Genomic DNA, 15419 nt, shown 5'->3' with positions numbered 1-15419 from the left:
AAGAGCCGCCTCCTCCCTGGCCGCCTTGGACAGGAGGAAAGGACATGTGCCCCACGGTGGTTTTTGATGTTGTTTGTTTGTTTGTTTTCTGAAGATGCTAAGTTAGGAGGAAGCAGTGAAAGGTAAGTAATTTTACAATGACAGCCTCGAAGACCACAGAAAAGTGGTGTCGCTATGTCGCCAGCAGCCTCCTTGCTGACTTTGTCACGGCTAGAATGACATTTTCATTGTCTACTTCATGCTTGAGGATTTAATACATACAAACCACATTGACTGGGTGACTGAGCAGAGACTGTGATTATGGGCACAGAAAAAAAAAAAAAAATTAGGTCACGAAGCTTGTGACTCTCAAATGTCTCACCCTCAGATGGCTACAGCAGCCAGGTAGGTAGGTAAAAAGTATAGGCAATAGGGCATGGTGGAGACTGTGGTAAAATGAGTGCACACGTTGTTCTTAAAGGAGACAGTTCTGTCAAATTATTTCCATATGGAAACCAAGGCCCATTACTGCCAGTCTTCTGATTTTTTTCAAGTGACTCTGAAAGCCCAGAAATTTAAATAAAATATCGCATTTTTTAAAAAAATGTTGACAATGACAACAATTAAATAAAATGTTGTGTATGTGGAACAAAGCTCATGTTCTGTCTGCGTTAGACTATGGTTCTCCAGTTTGCAACCTCTGTACCGGAGTCTATTTCAAAGCAGACATGGTAACAAGAGAGTTTGCATCTATTAACTCAGTTTAATCATGTCAATTCTTAAACAAAAATTTCCTCCAAGAGACAACAGTTCACAGTAACTGCAAAGCTTACTCACAATTTTTAAAAACACCAGTCATGCTTAGTATTCAAAGAAGATACTGCAGAATAGCTGTAAAAACTCCCACTAGGAACACCAGCTTCTGATTTTAAAAATTACAAATACTGAAGCATTTGGTTTTGACAATGTCTGTTCATTTGATGAGTTTCGGGAAGTCTGGAAAACTGTTCCTCTCTACTTGGATAAAGCACTTATTCTAAACTAAACATTTTTCAAATGTAGAAAACAAACTAGCAAGCTACACATACAAAGAGAAGCCCCCGGCCAGCTCCACACGGAACGCCGGCAGGAGCACCACGGTCTGGAAGACGAATCAATGCACACACTCGGCCTGGAGTCCGGCCGCCGAGCTCAGCGAGGAGCGGGTGCTCGCCTACACGTTAATGACAAACTCTGGGTTAGTATAGGAGAAGCCGGCAAACTCATTTTGGTCCAAGTTCATGATGAAGAGTTTGTCCGTGGGCGTGAGTTCCACAGGCTGTCTGGTGAACTCTTTGTCGAAGTTGGAGGTGTCTCGCTTGTCTCTCTGCCAAATGGAAAGCAGACACGTTAACACGGCACAGAGGGCAACGCGACCGAGATGGCAGCCACCGGGAGCTGACGACCTCTGGGGCCGGTGGGTGCCCCGCAGAGAGCAGGGGCGACCGCCCAGCTTGCTGTCGCGGCCTGTGCTGGCTTCGGAGAGAAAGCATGCAGCGTTTCTAAGGGAATGAGACGCTGGATTTCTTTGAGGCCTGTCCTAGAGCGGGGTGTGCTCTGTTTGGGGCTTTGAGCTGAATTGAGTTGGGAACTGCTTCTCGCCATGTGTGATGTCATAGAGTCAGTCATTGGGTGGAGTGTCCCCTAGCACACCACCCCATGTGACCCCTGTGGCCAGGATGACCTTCCTGTAGGAAGGAGGACCGCTGCACAAGCAAGCAGCTCCCCACGGCAGAGCGCCGTGGGAAAGGCGGCCACTGCTTCAGAAAGGAAGGAGCGCCCCCACCCACACTCCCTGCGGCAGCCCAGGTGAGCCCCAGAGGGTAGGAGCCCACCATCCCACCTCCGGGGCGGGCCTGCTACCAGAGGGCTCTCCCAGGGCGATAGAGCCTGTATCTAGTGACAAACTACAAGAAACAAAACCCAAAGCTTAACGTCAGGTCTGCAGGGCAGCCTTAAAACAAGCAAAAGTCTCTTCTCCTAGTGAATCTGGCATTGCTTGGGATGGGGGGCAGGCAGGAACCCCCGATTCGGGGCAGGTTTCGCCAGGGAGGAGTGCAGGCTGACTCCCACATCTGAGACAGGCTCGGGCCTTTGTCAGCCCGCCCTCTCTTCCTGCCCTCTCTACCCACGGGCAGAGGGAGCTGGAGTCTCCCCCGCCCCCTCACGCTGTGACCTGTGAGAAAACCAAGGCATGGGAAGGTGCGGTGACTTGCCCAAGACCACCCAGCGGGTGAGTGATGTTGCTGACCACACTGCTCCGTCAGGCCTCGTCTCAGCCCCTCTGACTAGGGAGCGAGCCTGCGAGCTGGTTCGTCACAGGACCACCAGGATGCCACTGACAGACGCTCCATGGCAGAGGAGAGGGTCAGTGAAGATGACTGACTTGCTAACGTTGACCAATCACCATCCAGGTTTTAGGTGCAGCCTCCAATGGGCACCGACTGAGAAGGATCTCTCATTCCTGCGCTCATGCCCCTTTGCAAAAGGCCCGTTCACCAACATTCCCCTTTATGCCACTCCCCTGAGATGGGAAAAGCATCCCCACAGAGGTCTCGCCTCCTCTGGCCATGTGTGTGGCCGTAGGAGTGAGCAGGAAATCAGGGTACACTTCAGTGTGTGCAGCATGAGTGCAACGGCTGGAGGATGCCCATGGAGCTGTTCTCTGGATGGGCATCTCCTGCCACGCTCTACCCTCTGCTCTGGCCCCTCCTACCTGTGTCCCGTCCTGCCTGTCCTGGGCTCTGCCTGTGTCCCGTCCTGCCTGTCCTGGGCTCTGCCTGTGTCCCGCCTGCCTGTCCCGGGGTCTGCCTGTGTTCAGAGAGAAGCTCGAGTGCACTTCTTCCTTCACTCCTGCCGTGCACGCCCCTCTGGGCCCACCCCACACTGGGTGCCCTGATGATCTGCATGGCACTTGCTACAATCGGAAACGGACTTCTGTGGCCTCTCTCCAGGAGGGCGGGGCCTTGGCTTGTTTCTCACCTTTGTGTTCCCAGGGCCACCAATGGGCTCGGCACACAGCAGGCTGTCCACACTCTTTGTGGAATGCATGCATCCACGAGTGAAGGCCCCATTAAGGATAAGCCTCTTCACTTTTCCCTCCTTCCAGCTGCTCCCCAGCCAGAGCCTTCCCTCTATAGCGAAAACAGTGGGATCGGGGCCATTGAGCCACTGGTGTCTCACTGTCCATTTGGAGCCCCGGGTGAACCCCTTCAGGCCTGGGTCCCACGGGTATATGGGGTAAGGCTGGGGCTAGAGGGCAGGCAGCTGCCTCCTTGCAGGGCTGTTCTGGTAACGCTGACCCCATATTCCCTTCCCTGCCTCGGCTTCCACAGAGGGTCCTTTCCCACCAGCCCAATTTTGAAAGCCCTTCCTCCTTGAGCTGGTGACTCATGCCGCTCCAAACAGCCATGTGGCCCGAACAGGGCTTCCGCTTCGGACTTCATCCCAAAGGCCGGGCTCCACAGACAGTGACCCTGGGTTTCAGCCGAGAAGCTGGGAGAGTGGCCTCTCTGTTGGGACAACTCCCGAGTGGACAGGCTCGAAGCCTCATGAGAGTCGCACTCACCGAGGAGGCTGTGAATCCCTCTGGCCTGCCGTAACGTCCTGAGTCACGTGATCACAGGCCTCTTTCTTAGAAGAGGGCCGGTTAGGAATGAAGAGGGGCTTGGATCCCGGTGGACAGCTAGCTATGGCTGACCTGTTTCCGTTTCTTTGGATTTCCTGGCTTAGTTTTTCATTCTCCCTACTGTTAGTTTTTTTGGGAAATCTCGGGCTGTGTCAGAGGTACCAGGCCTGTGCAGCGGGGCCGTGTACTGTGGGACGGCGTCCCCCGAGGGCCGGGAAGGGACTCTGAGTGAGACTCGGGACTCAGAACTGAGAACAGATCCAGGCCCTCGCTCCACACGGTGACTGTCTGCTCTAGTCCCGCGACCCACATCTGTTTCAGCACGGGCACAGTGCTGCTGGCTTCTACAATAGAAGGAAACCCGCCCAGCCGCCCTGCCTACCTCCCCGCCCGCGCTCTTGAGGACTAGCCCAGAAACCTGCTCCTGGGGACGCGGCTGCACCTCTCCTTCCGCTCAAACCGCGTCCTACAGGAAAGGCCCAACCAAAGCCTCTTGAGGACTCGGTCTCTCTTCCCAGAACTTCCCCGACCAACCCAGAGACTGCTACCCTCTGCTCTCAGCGTGCTTTCCATGGCTGCGTCAAGACTGCCCTCTGGACGGCACCCTATGCTTCCCCACGGTGCTCATGCCACCCAGCGTAAGCCTTGTGCTCAATAAACGACGCTGATGACGGCACGGGGGGCGGAATACACGCACAGCAGGAAAAATGAACGAATGGCTTTCTTCCCGGATGAATGTGCCACGTGTCCCCGGAGACGCTGTGCGTGGCAGGCTCGCCACCCGGTCTCCGGTGCACGGAAGTGCTGATGGGAGAGGGGACCGCGGGCTGACTCAGGACTCGGCGCCCACAGGCTCCTGCCGGCCTTGGCCAGGCCTAGGGCATCGGAGGCTTGGGCTTGCGGTCATATATCTGCAAGCTATCAAGCTTCTGGAAAATGATGGCAGCAATTTGGGGAATGTTGAGCACAGTGTACATGTACAATAATTCTTCCTATCATCTATCTATCATCTGTCCACCCACCCACCCGCTACAGTGGTCTCTGAAGTGTCTTGGGTCATTTGTCAGCCACGCAGAGTTTCTCATGGTGTTTTCCTTCCTGAGGGCAAACCCAGGAAAGGACAGGTCGGACCTCAGCTGACCTGCCTGCTGGTGGGCGCTGCTCCGATGCCAGTTACAGAGCAGAACGGGTCTGGTGCCGAGTGTCAGGAGCCGGTGTGCGTCCCAGTTGGCTGACCTTGGGCAAGTCACGTCCTCCCTGCAGATGGTTTCCCCAGCGGCTACGTGAGGGGTTCTGCCCCAATTTCCCTCCCCTTGCCTCCCAAAGATCCCTCTGAAACTCAATTTGCTTTCCCCGAGGTCCAGATTGCTACCGCAGGCAGCCGCGGGGCAACCCGCAGCCGGCTGTGAGCAGCAGCAAGAGGCAGAGGGATGAGGGGCAGGTTTTCCTAAAGATGAGAAGTCTTCGAGGATTTTGTCAAGTTCCCTGGACGGTCTCTCAGAAGCCCTGGAGCTTCCGGAATCACCCAACTGGGGATGAGAATCTCTTTGGGCCTGAGAACAGTGGAGGCAGGGGATGGGAACCACTGCTGTCCTCATCGGTTAGACAGAAATGGGGTTTCTCCTGCCACAGGCTTTCCTCGGGCTTCGGGGGCCTCACAAGGCTGCTGGCTACAGAGGACATTTAGTCCGAGCTGGGAGGAGCAGCGATTTTGGTGAGAAAGTAGAGTGTGGGCCATGCTTCTCGCTGGCCCCTGATGTGGGCTGTGCGCTCTGATATCATTCGAGGGCCCTGGTCAGCTCTCCCCACCCCACCACAGGCACCAGGGGCCTGACCGGCCACAGCCTGGGCCTCTGCCTGGCTCAGCGCGGGCCTGAGGTTAAGCTCTGGGTTCAGTTCCTCCGTCCCGAAGCCTCGGAGGCCACTCTGCAGTCTGGGTCCACATTTTTCAAGGCCGTTCTCCGTGAAACGGCACTCGGCTCCTGTCTTTACTATCGCATCTCAATGCTAGAAGGAAAATGGCACATGACACATCCAGATACAAACGGACATTCCACATTCATCTTGTGAAACCGCCTCTGGAAATGGCATCTCTCTCCGGGCACTTAGCCAGCTACCCAGCCCCGTCCGCCGCCCAGGCGCCTGCGGGCCCGGAGCAGCCTCCTCTGTAGATCCAGGCTGGCCACGTGGTCAGGAACGTTTGGACACATTTTTCGAACCATGTAGTAACAAAATGAGTTGGTTTTTTGTTTGTTTGTTTTGCATTTGAACAACAACAGAAATAAAGCCCCAAAGCAAATAAAGTTTGAAATGTGATGTGAATCCCGGTCCTGGGACCGTGCGAGAGTGACCATGTCTCTCAGGAAACGGCAAATGCCCTTTCCGAGCAGTTTGGGGGTGAGGTGAGCAGGGGCGCATCGGGCCAGAGGTGACAGCACTGAGGTAGCACCCAAGCTGGTTGTCTTTTGACCCCCTGAGGTGCTTTTAGGCAGAAACTTTGTAAAGGCAGTTTTACAAAGGACTTAGAAGGACTTAGACAATCTTCTTTACTTTGAGTTTAAAAAAAATTTATTTGTAGCATGTTCTTTTCAGAGCACGTGGTGCCTCCGAGGCAGAAAGAACAGAGAAATTGCCTCTGAGGCCAAGCAACCAGATCCTTGGACACCAGCCAGGCTCCGGTGCGAAGCGGGGGGCCGCGGCCATCCACTCCCTGGGCGGCAGAATCGAGACGGGGTGGTGGAGGGGCAGACGGTGTAAAAGGGCCATGCAGGAGAAAGGAGAAGAAAGCAGGCATTTCTGTCCCCACTGGGTCTGCCTGGCCGGCATGCAGGAGGACCGCGGGGAGAGGACTTGGCAATGAGCTAATTATGCAGCCTTTTGGACAGGCACCTGCATAATCCCGCCTCATAGAGATGCTGCAAACCGCTGAGGACATTTGGGTTCCGGGACATGGTCAGTCTCATCAGCAAATAAACATGGATGTGACGTGGCAATGAAAAGTATGTCACCATGATGGCCGTCGAGCTCGAACGACAGAAACGAAGGACGGAGGTCTACACATCTACTTAGCTCTTGACTTCAGCTTTTAAAAATTCAGAGTTAACAAAGGAAAATCCTTCGAATTCTGACTGGTCAATATTCCTGATGACTTCCTGGTCGGGAGGTGTGAGGACGGGTGGATGGCGGGTGAAAAACCGGTCGAAGTTCTCAGCATTGCGCCCACACTACGAGGGGAAGAAAAGGACTTGTGGTGGGTGAAACAACACAAAGCAGGGAAACAAAACCGGATGTGGGTCTCTCCGTCCCTTCCCGTCACCACCTCACAGAGGCCGTCTCAATGACCAGAAACGAGAGCAACAGAAAATGCAGAATTCTCATGACCTTCAGGAATGCCCTTGGGCTCCTGACCTTCAGTTTCTGTAGCTGGTGAGCTGCCTCGGAGTCCTCCGGGCAGTCAGGAGCTTGTGGCAGAAGCGTGAGATGGCAGGGCTGCAGGCATGAGCCATGTTTCTCACCACACCCCCCCTCCCCCAGCCAGCCAGGCTCATCTATGGAAAGAGATGAATTAAGGCACCGGAGATGTTTCATGTGGCAAAGGCTGCAAATGGCCGGCTCATACGTCACCGGGAGATGTTCGCAGCAGGTCCCTCAGAGTGCGGTCCGAAGGCTCTCAATCAGGGACAACGGACATCCCCTAGCCCAGCAGGTACTGGAGTTTACCAGCTCCATCCAACAGAGACCAATCCCACCCCTGGGTGTGGTGCCCACAGCCTGGCCCACGGGGCCCTGGTCCAGTGCCAGGAGTAGCAGCCATCTCTCTCCGTCGGAAGGGAGGGTGTGTGTGTGTGGGGGGGGGGGGGCCAGGGAATACAAACCAGAGCTTGGTGAGGCTCTAGAGAAAACCATCGCCTTTTCTCACCCACCCCGCGGTCCTTCTATGTGCAAAGGTCCCGGTCCAAGGCAGTTATAACACGTGTGTGTGCATGTGGTATAACACATGCTAGCTCCCCCCCAATGAGAAGGGAGAAGTCACTGAATCTGATGTTTGTTCAGCAGTCAAGCCCATTCGCACGCTGGCTCAAGTCATGTAGCCCCAGCCTGGGAACACGGCGGTGGCAGCAGTTGAATTATGACAGTTAACATCCGCTATGCCCTCACTCTGTGCCGGACCTAGAACCCTCTTTACATGCAGGATCTTATTAACCTCCCAGTGACGCTACGAGGCGGGTTGGGTGTCCTGCTCTGGGCCAGAGCAGCCAGGGAGGCCAGGCACACGAGCTGCCATGCGCCCGGCCTGCCTGCCTCAGAGCCCACCTTTGGCTCCATTTTACAAGAACGGCCGACAGCCTGGCACGTTGCCGAGTGGTGGGGTGGGGAGGAGGGAGGAGAAGCCGGGTGGGGACGGTGAGGTCTCTGGTTTGAATGAGAGAGGAAGGGAGGGGCAGAAGGAGGACATTTCTGTTGGGGACGCGGTGCCTTGGTGGGTAGGGAAGCTCTGAGAGGTGAGGGGTGGAGGTACAGGTGCTGGGGGCAGGAGGGAGGCCCTGGAGAGAAGTTTTCAAAGAGAGAAAAGGGAGGGTGCGGAGGAAGAAACCGGAGCAGTCTCCAGGCCGGGCCCTGGCACTGCGGGTGCTGTGCTCACACTGCCTTTCCCACACATCGCCGCCCAGGTTAGGTACCTGGTTGGCACGGATCCCTGAGAAAACTGCCCCTAACGCAGGGCGGTGGAGCGCAACCAGGAGGGAGAACACCAGGCAGGCTGGGGGACGAGAGGAAGGACGACAAAGGGCATTGCTGTGGGAGAAACACCTCCGAGAGGCCAAGCAGGGAGGCTCTGACCGGCGCCAGCAGCTGCCTACCTCCCGGAAAAGGAGGGAGCTGAGCAGGACGGAGGGCAAGCTCCTGTCAAGCGCTCCAGTCATAGCAGAGTTACCTGTGCGTGTGCAGGGACTGAGCTCGGCAGGGCTCCGTGGGGTTTGGGAAGGAGGCGGCCATGCAGACATGGGTGCGAATCCAGGCACTGGGCCACTAGCTGTGCAACTCCAGGCGTGCTCTTTAAAGGGAACCAGCCCACCGCATTCCGCTCACAGGGTGTGAGGGCGGTGACGGGAGACAATGCGCGTGCCCCCCGGCCGTAAACGCCGTAAGCTCTGGTCTTCTGTCCCCACTGCAGTCCCTCCGGGGAGACACGCGCTGCACGGGCGCCTCCAGGACGGAGGTTTCGAGGAAACAGTCGTCACTCCCAAAGGCTGCGTCAGCCTGAGAGGGTGTTATCCCGAGCTCACTGCTCCCGCTTTCCGTATCGTGGCTTCAGCCCTCAGAAAACGAGAAGTGACCCCGCCACCTCCACCATAGCATGAGATCTAAGGGATGGTGCACTGGTGATGGGGGAAACGCCAACACAGAGATGGGTCCTCAGGATCAGAGCAGAGTGGGCAGGACTCCTGTCCAGATTCTCTCTTTATCCATTTTCTCAGCCAAGAAATATTTACTGAGCATCTACTATGTGCAGATCATAAACTATGATAAACATATCCCTACCTTGTGGGCCTTATATTCTATTACAGGGGAGGAGGGGGAGGGAGGGAGGCAACCAACAGATGGATAGATGACTGTAAATAAGTGTTTTAATGCTAGAAAGCGGTAAGTGATACTAAGAAAACTAAAGCCAGATCCGAGATGAAGAGGGAAGACAATGCCATTTCGACAATGCCTGAGGACCTGAGCTGAGCACGAACCTCCGTGACGGGAGGGAGGATTCCCTGGACGTGGGGAGGAAAAGCATTCTAGGCAGAAGGAACTGCAGGTGCAAAGGCCCGGAGGCAGGAGGTCCCACGGCAGAGCCACCACACAGCAAGGAGGCCAGCGGGCCAGGCCAGGGCCCAGGGGAGGGCTCAGAGAGGGCGCTAGGAGCCAGGCCCCGGACCTCGCCGGCCACGAGGACAGAGGGTTTCACGCCCTGGAGGCCCCTGAGCGCTGCCTGCGGGGAGGGTGGGGGGACAGAGAGGCCGTGAGGAGCTGCTGCAGCGATGCGGACAGGAGACGCGGCGCTGAGGCGGGTGGTCGTGGGGCGCTGGGAGGTGCATGAGGTTTGGGGACCTGCTCTGAATTTGGAGGTCACAATGTCTGCTGATGGGTTGGATGTGGGTGAGAGGGAGAGAGGACTGATCAGTGATCCCAAGACTTTTGGTCAGAGCTTCTCAGTGAGTGGGGCACACAAGGGGCAGAGCATAGCTGGGGGGAGAGCGAGCTTGAGTTGCACTAAGGTAAGTCTGAGTCCCATGGAGACGTGACAGCGAGCGGAGTCCCCGCTGCTGTCAGGGCTACAGGAAGCAGGAGCTGGACTGATGGCAGAGGCAGGAACTCGACACCCTCCCCAGGAGAGAGGTGGTGGCGAGAGTGGTGGGGAGGAAGGGGCAGAGGTGCGCACAGGGATTGGGGGCAGAGATGGCAAGTTAAAAGGCAGACAGACCTGCAGTGTTTCTCTTGGCCTGGGCGTGGGGACCCACACCAGCCTGTCTAGGAAGCATGTTCACTGAGACACAGAGTCTTCAGGGGCCATTTTTCTTTTAAAACCATCCATTTCCCATCGAAAGCAGAAGCCTGCTGCTCTGCTGGGTCCCCCAGAGGGTGTGATGGGAAACAGGAAACAGCTCCTGGCAGCTGGACGGCCGCCTCGCCATCGCTGCCCGGGCCTCTGAGGGCAATGACATCCTTTCAGGGAGGCAGCAGGAAGAGGCAAGGACCGGGCAGGCCGGGGCACCATGCAGGGTGCGTGATGTCCCTGCTGACACACAGCTCAGGGCTGGCAGGTCACAGCCCCCTGGGTGCTGCCGTGGTTTGAAATGGAGCTGTCACTGCCTGTTAGCCTCAGCGGCTCCTAAGGAGACCGCGCCCTCCGGAGGCACAGCTGGTCGGTCGCTCTGCCTGCTGGGTCCAAGCACAGGGGCAGAGTGGACACACCTGCTTCCTGCTCCTGGCGGGTACTCCATCCCTGCTTTGCTCCCCAAGAAACCCCAGATGCAGCCCCGGGGCTCCTGAGCAGCGATGGGGCCAGAGCGGGTTACGTAAACAGATGGCACTCCTCGGGGGGAGAGGAAGAGAGGATTGCGACTTGTTCGATCGTGCCGCCCTGAGTTTGAGAACCTAGACAGCTTGAATCATTTGTCTGTGAGCTGCTCCACGTGACCATTTTTCTTCTCCGATTCTCTAATTTCTGTTTCATTGTGTTAATAACAGCTCTGCGTCTAGCTGTCAAATGAGGAGTTGGCAAAGGCCCAGCAGCCGCGGGATCTTTCAGACTCCAGCCTGGATATGTCACCGCTTCCATCAGCGGGAGCCGCCGCTGCCCGAGGCCCACACTCCTGAGCGGGGCTGCGGGACGCTCAGGACCTAGCCTGGCCATCCATGTGTGTGTGTGTGTGTCCCGCACACCCTCCTCAGCTGTAAGGAACTGCCAGCACCAGGAGCCCTCCCTCACACACCCTCTCTCCTCCAAGCCTTTGCCGGGCTGTCTCCTCCCAGGAGCAGGGCCTCCGACCCCAGCTGCCTCCTAGGCAACCCCGCTGCCTCCAACAGGGGGCGCTTCCTCCAGGAGGCCTTTCCTGGACCCTCCTGGACTCCTGGGCTTACCCATCAAGACAAAGGATGCTCACCAAGTAACTGTTAGAAAGGGGAGAAGATTGGAAATCAACTATCGACTGATAGGGAATAAGCTTAAATAAATAATGACATGTCTATTTGATGCCTGACCATGCAAAACCCTTTTAAACGTTAGAAGAAGATAGAAGAATATTAAATGGAATCGCTCCATATAACTAAATACTCACAGTGCATACAATGTGTTCCCTTTCTGTAAATTATGTACACAAACGTGTGTGTAATATCTGTATGCATGTCATATACATGCTCATGGAGACTGGGAGACTTCCAGATTGGTTCATTTTCTCCATCTTTTACTAGAGGCCCAGCGCACGAAATTCACGCACAGGTAGGGTCTCTGGCTGCTGGCTGCTGGCAGCTCTGTGCTCTAGTGAAGCGGAACCATTTCACAGAGCCTGCCTGACCCACGTTATTGTTTTTGCAGAAAGTAGAGTTATTAATAACACGAACGGAGCACCTGTTTTCTGGCCTGGCTCTGCTGTTCCCTGTGTAAGTCCCTGCACTGAGCCGAGTGCTCCCAGTCACTCTTACCGCATTTCCTTCTCCGCCCCCTCCAGGGGCAGGTGCATCACCCTCCCGAGAGGGCACGCACTTGGGAGGGTGGCCCCTGGGAAGAGTGGCCCTCACCTCTTGGGCAGCTTTCAGCTCCCGACGCCTCGGTGTTCCAGTGTTTGTCCAGACTCCCCTCAGCGTCCCATGCTCCCCCAGCACGTGACCGTCCAGCTACTGTCCAATTCAGGCTGGCAGCCAGGATGCGTTACTGCAGGTGGAGCCAGACGTGCGGCCTCCGGAATGCGGCACCCCGGCCAGGCATGGGGTGTGTGTGCGTGTGTGTGTGTGTGTGTGTGTGTGCGCGCAGAGAGCGGACTCCGAGTACCGGCTGGTGCTTCAGTGACTAACAAGTAGCCAGAGTGGTTCCGGACAGAAAGCCTGGAGCCGTTGCTGTCTCTCCCACCCACTCGCCCATGGAGCCCGATGGGAAAGCCGCATGCCACGCTCCCCGGATGGTTTGATGGGCAGGTTTTCAGGCCAGTAAGTTCCCATCACTTGCCAGGTGCACGACCTTGAACTGTCCCCTGGCACAGAAGCCATCAGCCTGAATTGGACAGTAGCTGGACGGTCACGTGCTGGGGGAGCATGGGACGCTGAGGGGAGTCTGGACAAACACTGGAACACCGAGGCGTCGGGAGCTGAAAGCTGCCTAAGAGGTAGGGGCCATTCTTCCCAGGAGCCGCCCTCCCAAGTGCATGCCCTCGCGGGCGGGTGAGGCACCTGCCCCTGGAGGCGGGGAGAAGGAAATGCGGTAAGAGTGACTGGGAGCACTCGGCTCAGTGCAGGGACTTACACAGGGAACAGCAGAGCCAGGCCAGAAAACAGGTGCTCCGTTCGTGTTATTAATAACTCTACTTTCTGCAAAAACAATAACGTGGGTCAGCCAGGCTCTGTGAAATGGTTCCGCTTCACCAGAGCACAGAGCTGCCAGCAGCCACTAGAGACCCTACCTGTGCATGACTTTCGTGCGCTGGGCCTCTAGTAAAAGATGGAGAAAATGAACCTGAAGTCAGCGTATTCGGAGCCAAAGGCAACACGACAGCCCCGGCCACCAGAGGCGGCCCTGGGAGCACTTGAGGCCTCCATAATTTACCCCCAGGGCTGTGCTGTCTGCAGCCTCCACCGCGTCCGAATGCACTCCTGCCACTGCCCACCGTTTCCCTCCCCACCTTACTGTGCGGTCAGGATCAGTCACAGACAGACTGCACGCGTCTCCGTTCCCACGAGGCGCATGGCGCTCGCCCTGAGCCCGGGAAGGTGTGGGGAGGGGAGCAGTGAGATCCCTAAAGGGGGTCCAGGCTAGCACGCAGACATGAAAGGCACGTGCTCAGCTGCGTCAAATGAGTGGGCGTATTCGTGATCAGCGTTTCTGATTCAGTCCAAGGATCGAGGCCAGTGCCTGCCCCCCGAGGGCTGAGGCAGACGTCCCAAAGTGTAGAGCCCCGTCCAGTCGCTGTACGTGACAGTCCCTGCTGGGCCCACGCCAGGGAACGGAAGGCACTGGCCAGCGAAACCCGCGTCAACGGCGCGGCCGCCGAGGGATCCTGTTGACCATCACTGACGACTGCACCCTTTTTCACTCCCCACAGGAACAGGAGCTTTACCCTTTCCCAGCACCTTCTGCGGGCCAGACACTGGGCTGACATTCTATATCATTATTGCTTAGCAGGAACCGTCAATAGTGGGCCAGTGAGAGTGAACTCGGTGGGAATAACCAGAACCAATGGGAACCGACTAAATGTCAGCCGACTGAGCAATCACCACCCAGAGGCCGCACACTCATAATCCGCAGCCCCAGGCGGCTATTTGGCTGAATTGTGTTTAATTTTTAAAAATTTGTTGCTCAGCTGGCATGGCTCGACCTATGCACCAGGAGGTCACGGTTGGATTCCCGGTTACAGCACATGCCCCAGTTGCAGGCTCGATCCCCAGTGTGGGGTGTGCAGGAGGCAGCTGATCAATGACTCTCTCATCATGGATGTTTCTATCTCACTCACTCCTTTCCTCTCTGAAATCCATAAAATGTTTTATAAAAACAAAAAATAGAATCTGTTGCAAAGATATAAAATAAAAAAAATAGTGAGATTTCACATAAAAAAGCTGACGAGACGGCCTCTCCGCACAGGGCACCTCAGGCCAGGCACAGGCAGCGCTGCTGCCAGGCTAACGGGAAAGACTTCAGTAGCTGGTGTGGCCGCCAGGCCTTCTGCTGGCCACGGGGAAGGAACACCCAGGAGCCTTTCCGGAAGCTGGCGCTCTGTGGTCGGCCCCGGGCCCCTCCCCTGACCACGCTCCCATTGCCCGCCTGCCTCGGAGGCAGCTGAGCTGTGACCCAGACGGGGCGGGAAGCAGCGTCCTCCTCTGACAGATCCCCTCCGGCCACACTCCTGGCCTCTGCTGGCTCCGGCCTCGGCTCTCCCTCTGCACGGCAATCACAGCTGAGGGCAGCAGCTTCCAGGGGCCCCGCTCACAGGCCCTGACCTCCCGGTGGTGCTGACCCTGCGGGGCTGGTCGGGAGGCCACAGGGAAAACCACTGCCCTACAACCAAAGCCTGAACCCCACCGATGCTGGGTTCAGAGCCGGGGGGATGAGAGCGACTGCACTCTTCCTCTGGCCCACGGAGGAGGTCCCCGGCCTGAGACGTCACGAACGTCCCCACAAAACTCCAGTGACGTGTGTCCACCTCCAGTTTCCTCTACAGACACCCTTTCTTCTCTTCCAGGCCGCCCTTTGACCTCTTCCCAAATGCTGTGACAAGGGCCACGCTGCAGCCGGTGACCTGCAGGCCCCTCTCCGGCCGCAAGTGGACACACGGACACTCGGAGGAATCGCATCAGCAGGACACAACGCTGCGCCCTCAGAGAGGCTGCGCCGGAGACACTGACACTCATTACCCGCTGCCCTGTGCAGGCGCACACTGAGCGCTTTGTGCACAGACGGCCCTCGCTGTGCTACAGAGGATGAGCCGAGGGCCGAGGGGCGCTCACCATCCACGCCCACCATCGCTGGAGTCACCAAGAGTGCTGGGCCCGCTGTACTGTGGAGAGCCAGACACTGTCAGGAATACTGAGCTCAGTCCTGTGTGTCTTAGAGGCGTATTGATTACCCGGAGGACAACAAGCACTTGGAGGTGATGTCATATGGGACATGCTTGCAGATACATGTATATATTAGAGTGTGTGTGTGTGTGTGTCTTGGGAGGAGGGGGGACTTGCAGGAACATGTATGTGTGAGTGTGTGTGTATGTGCGCGCGCGTGTGTGTGTGTGTGTGTGTGTGTGTGTGTCTCTTGGGAGGAGGGGGGCTCAGCCTGAAAACCTCAAGATTCGGGAGCATAAGTCCAGCATCTGCAAGTGTCTGGAGGACGCTCTGCAGAGACAGAGGCCCTGGGTGACGCCGGGACCCAGGGAGGCAGTCCTGGGGGCTGATGGGAGATCCACAGAGAAGTCTGCAGCCATCAGGTCCAGCGGGACCGGCTGCCTGCGGGGCCTGCCTCTGAGCACCAGGCGGTGTCCAGAGGGAAGCGGGACTCACCAGGGCTGCTATCTCCTAATCACTG

General features: G+C 56.8%; 1 protein-coding gene across 2 annotated transcripts in view; it reads right to left on the bottom strand.

Moving 5' to 3' along the window:
• Positions 1–722: 722 nt before the first annotated feature.
• The window catches only part of PRKCB (protein kinase C beta), a 267227-nt gene continuing 252530 nt past the window's right edge, over positions 723–15419 (bottom strand). Inside the window, exon 17 of one of the 2 annotated variants that reach the window (XM_036460211.2) lies at positions 723–1345. In XM_036460211.2, the coding sequence (XP_036316104.1) occupies positions 1193–1345 (153 nt within the window). In that variant the 3' untranslated portion in view covers positions 723–1192. Of the gene's footprint in view, positions 1346–5884; positions 6871–15419 lie in introns of those variants that run through there. The other variant, XM_036460210.2, reaches the window with a different exon arrangement.

The sequence above is a fragment of the Pipistrellus kuhlii genome, unplaced genomic scaffold, assembly GCF_014108245.1.
Source record: "Pipistrellus kuhlii isolate mPipKuh1 unplaced genomic scaffold, mPipKuh1.p scaffold_m20_p_31, whole genome shotgun sequence".
Classification (NCBI taxonomy): Eukaryota; Metazoa; Chordata; class Mammalia; order Chiroptera; family Vespertilionidae; genus Pipistrellus; species Pipistrellus kuhlii.
Note: the sequence above shows the minus strand (reverse complement) of the source record. Positions and strands in the feature narration are given on the sequence as shown.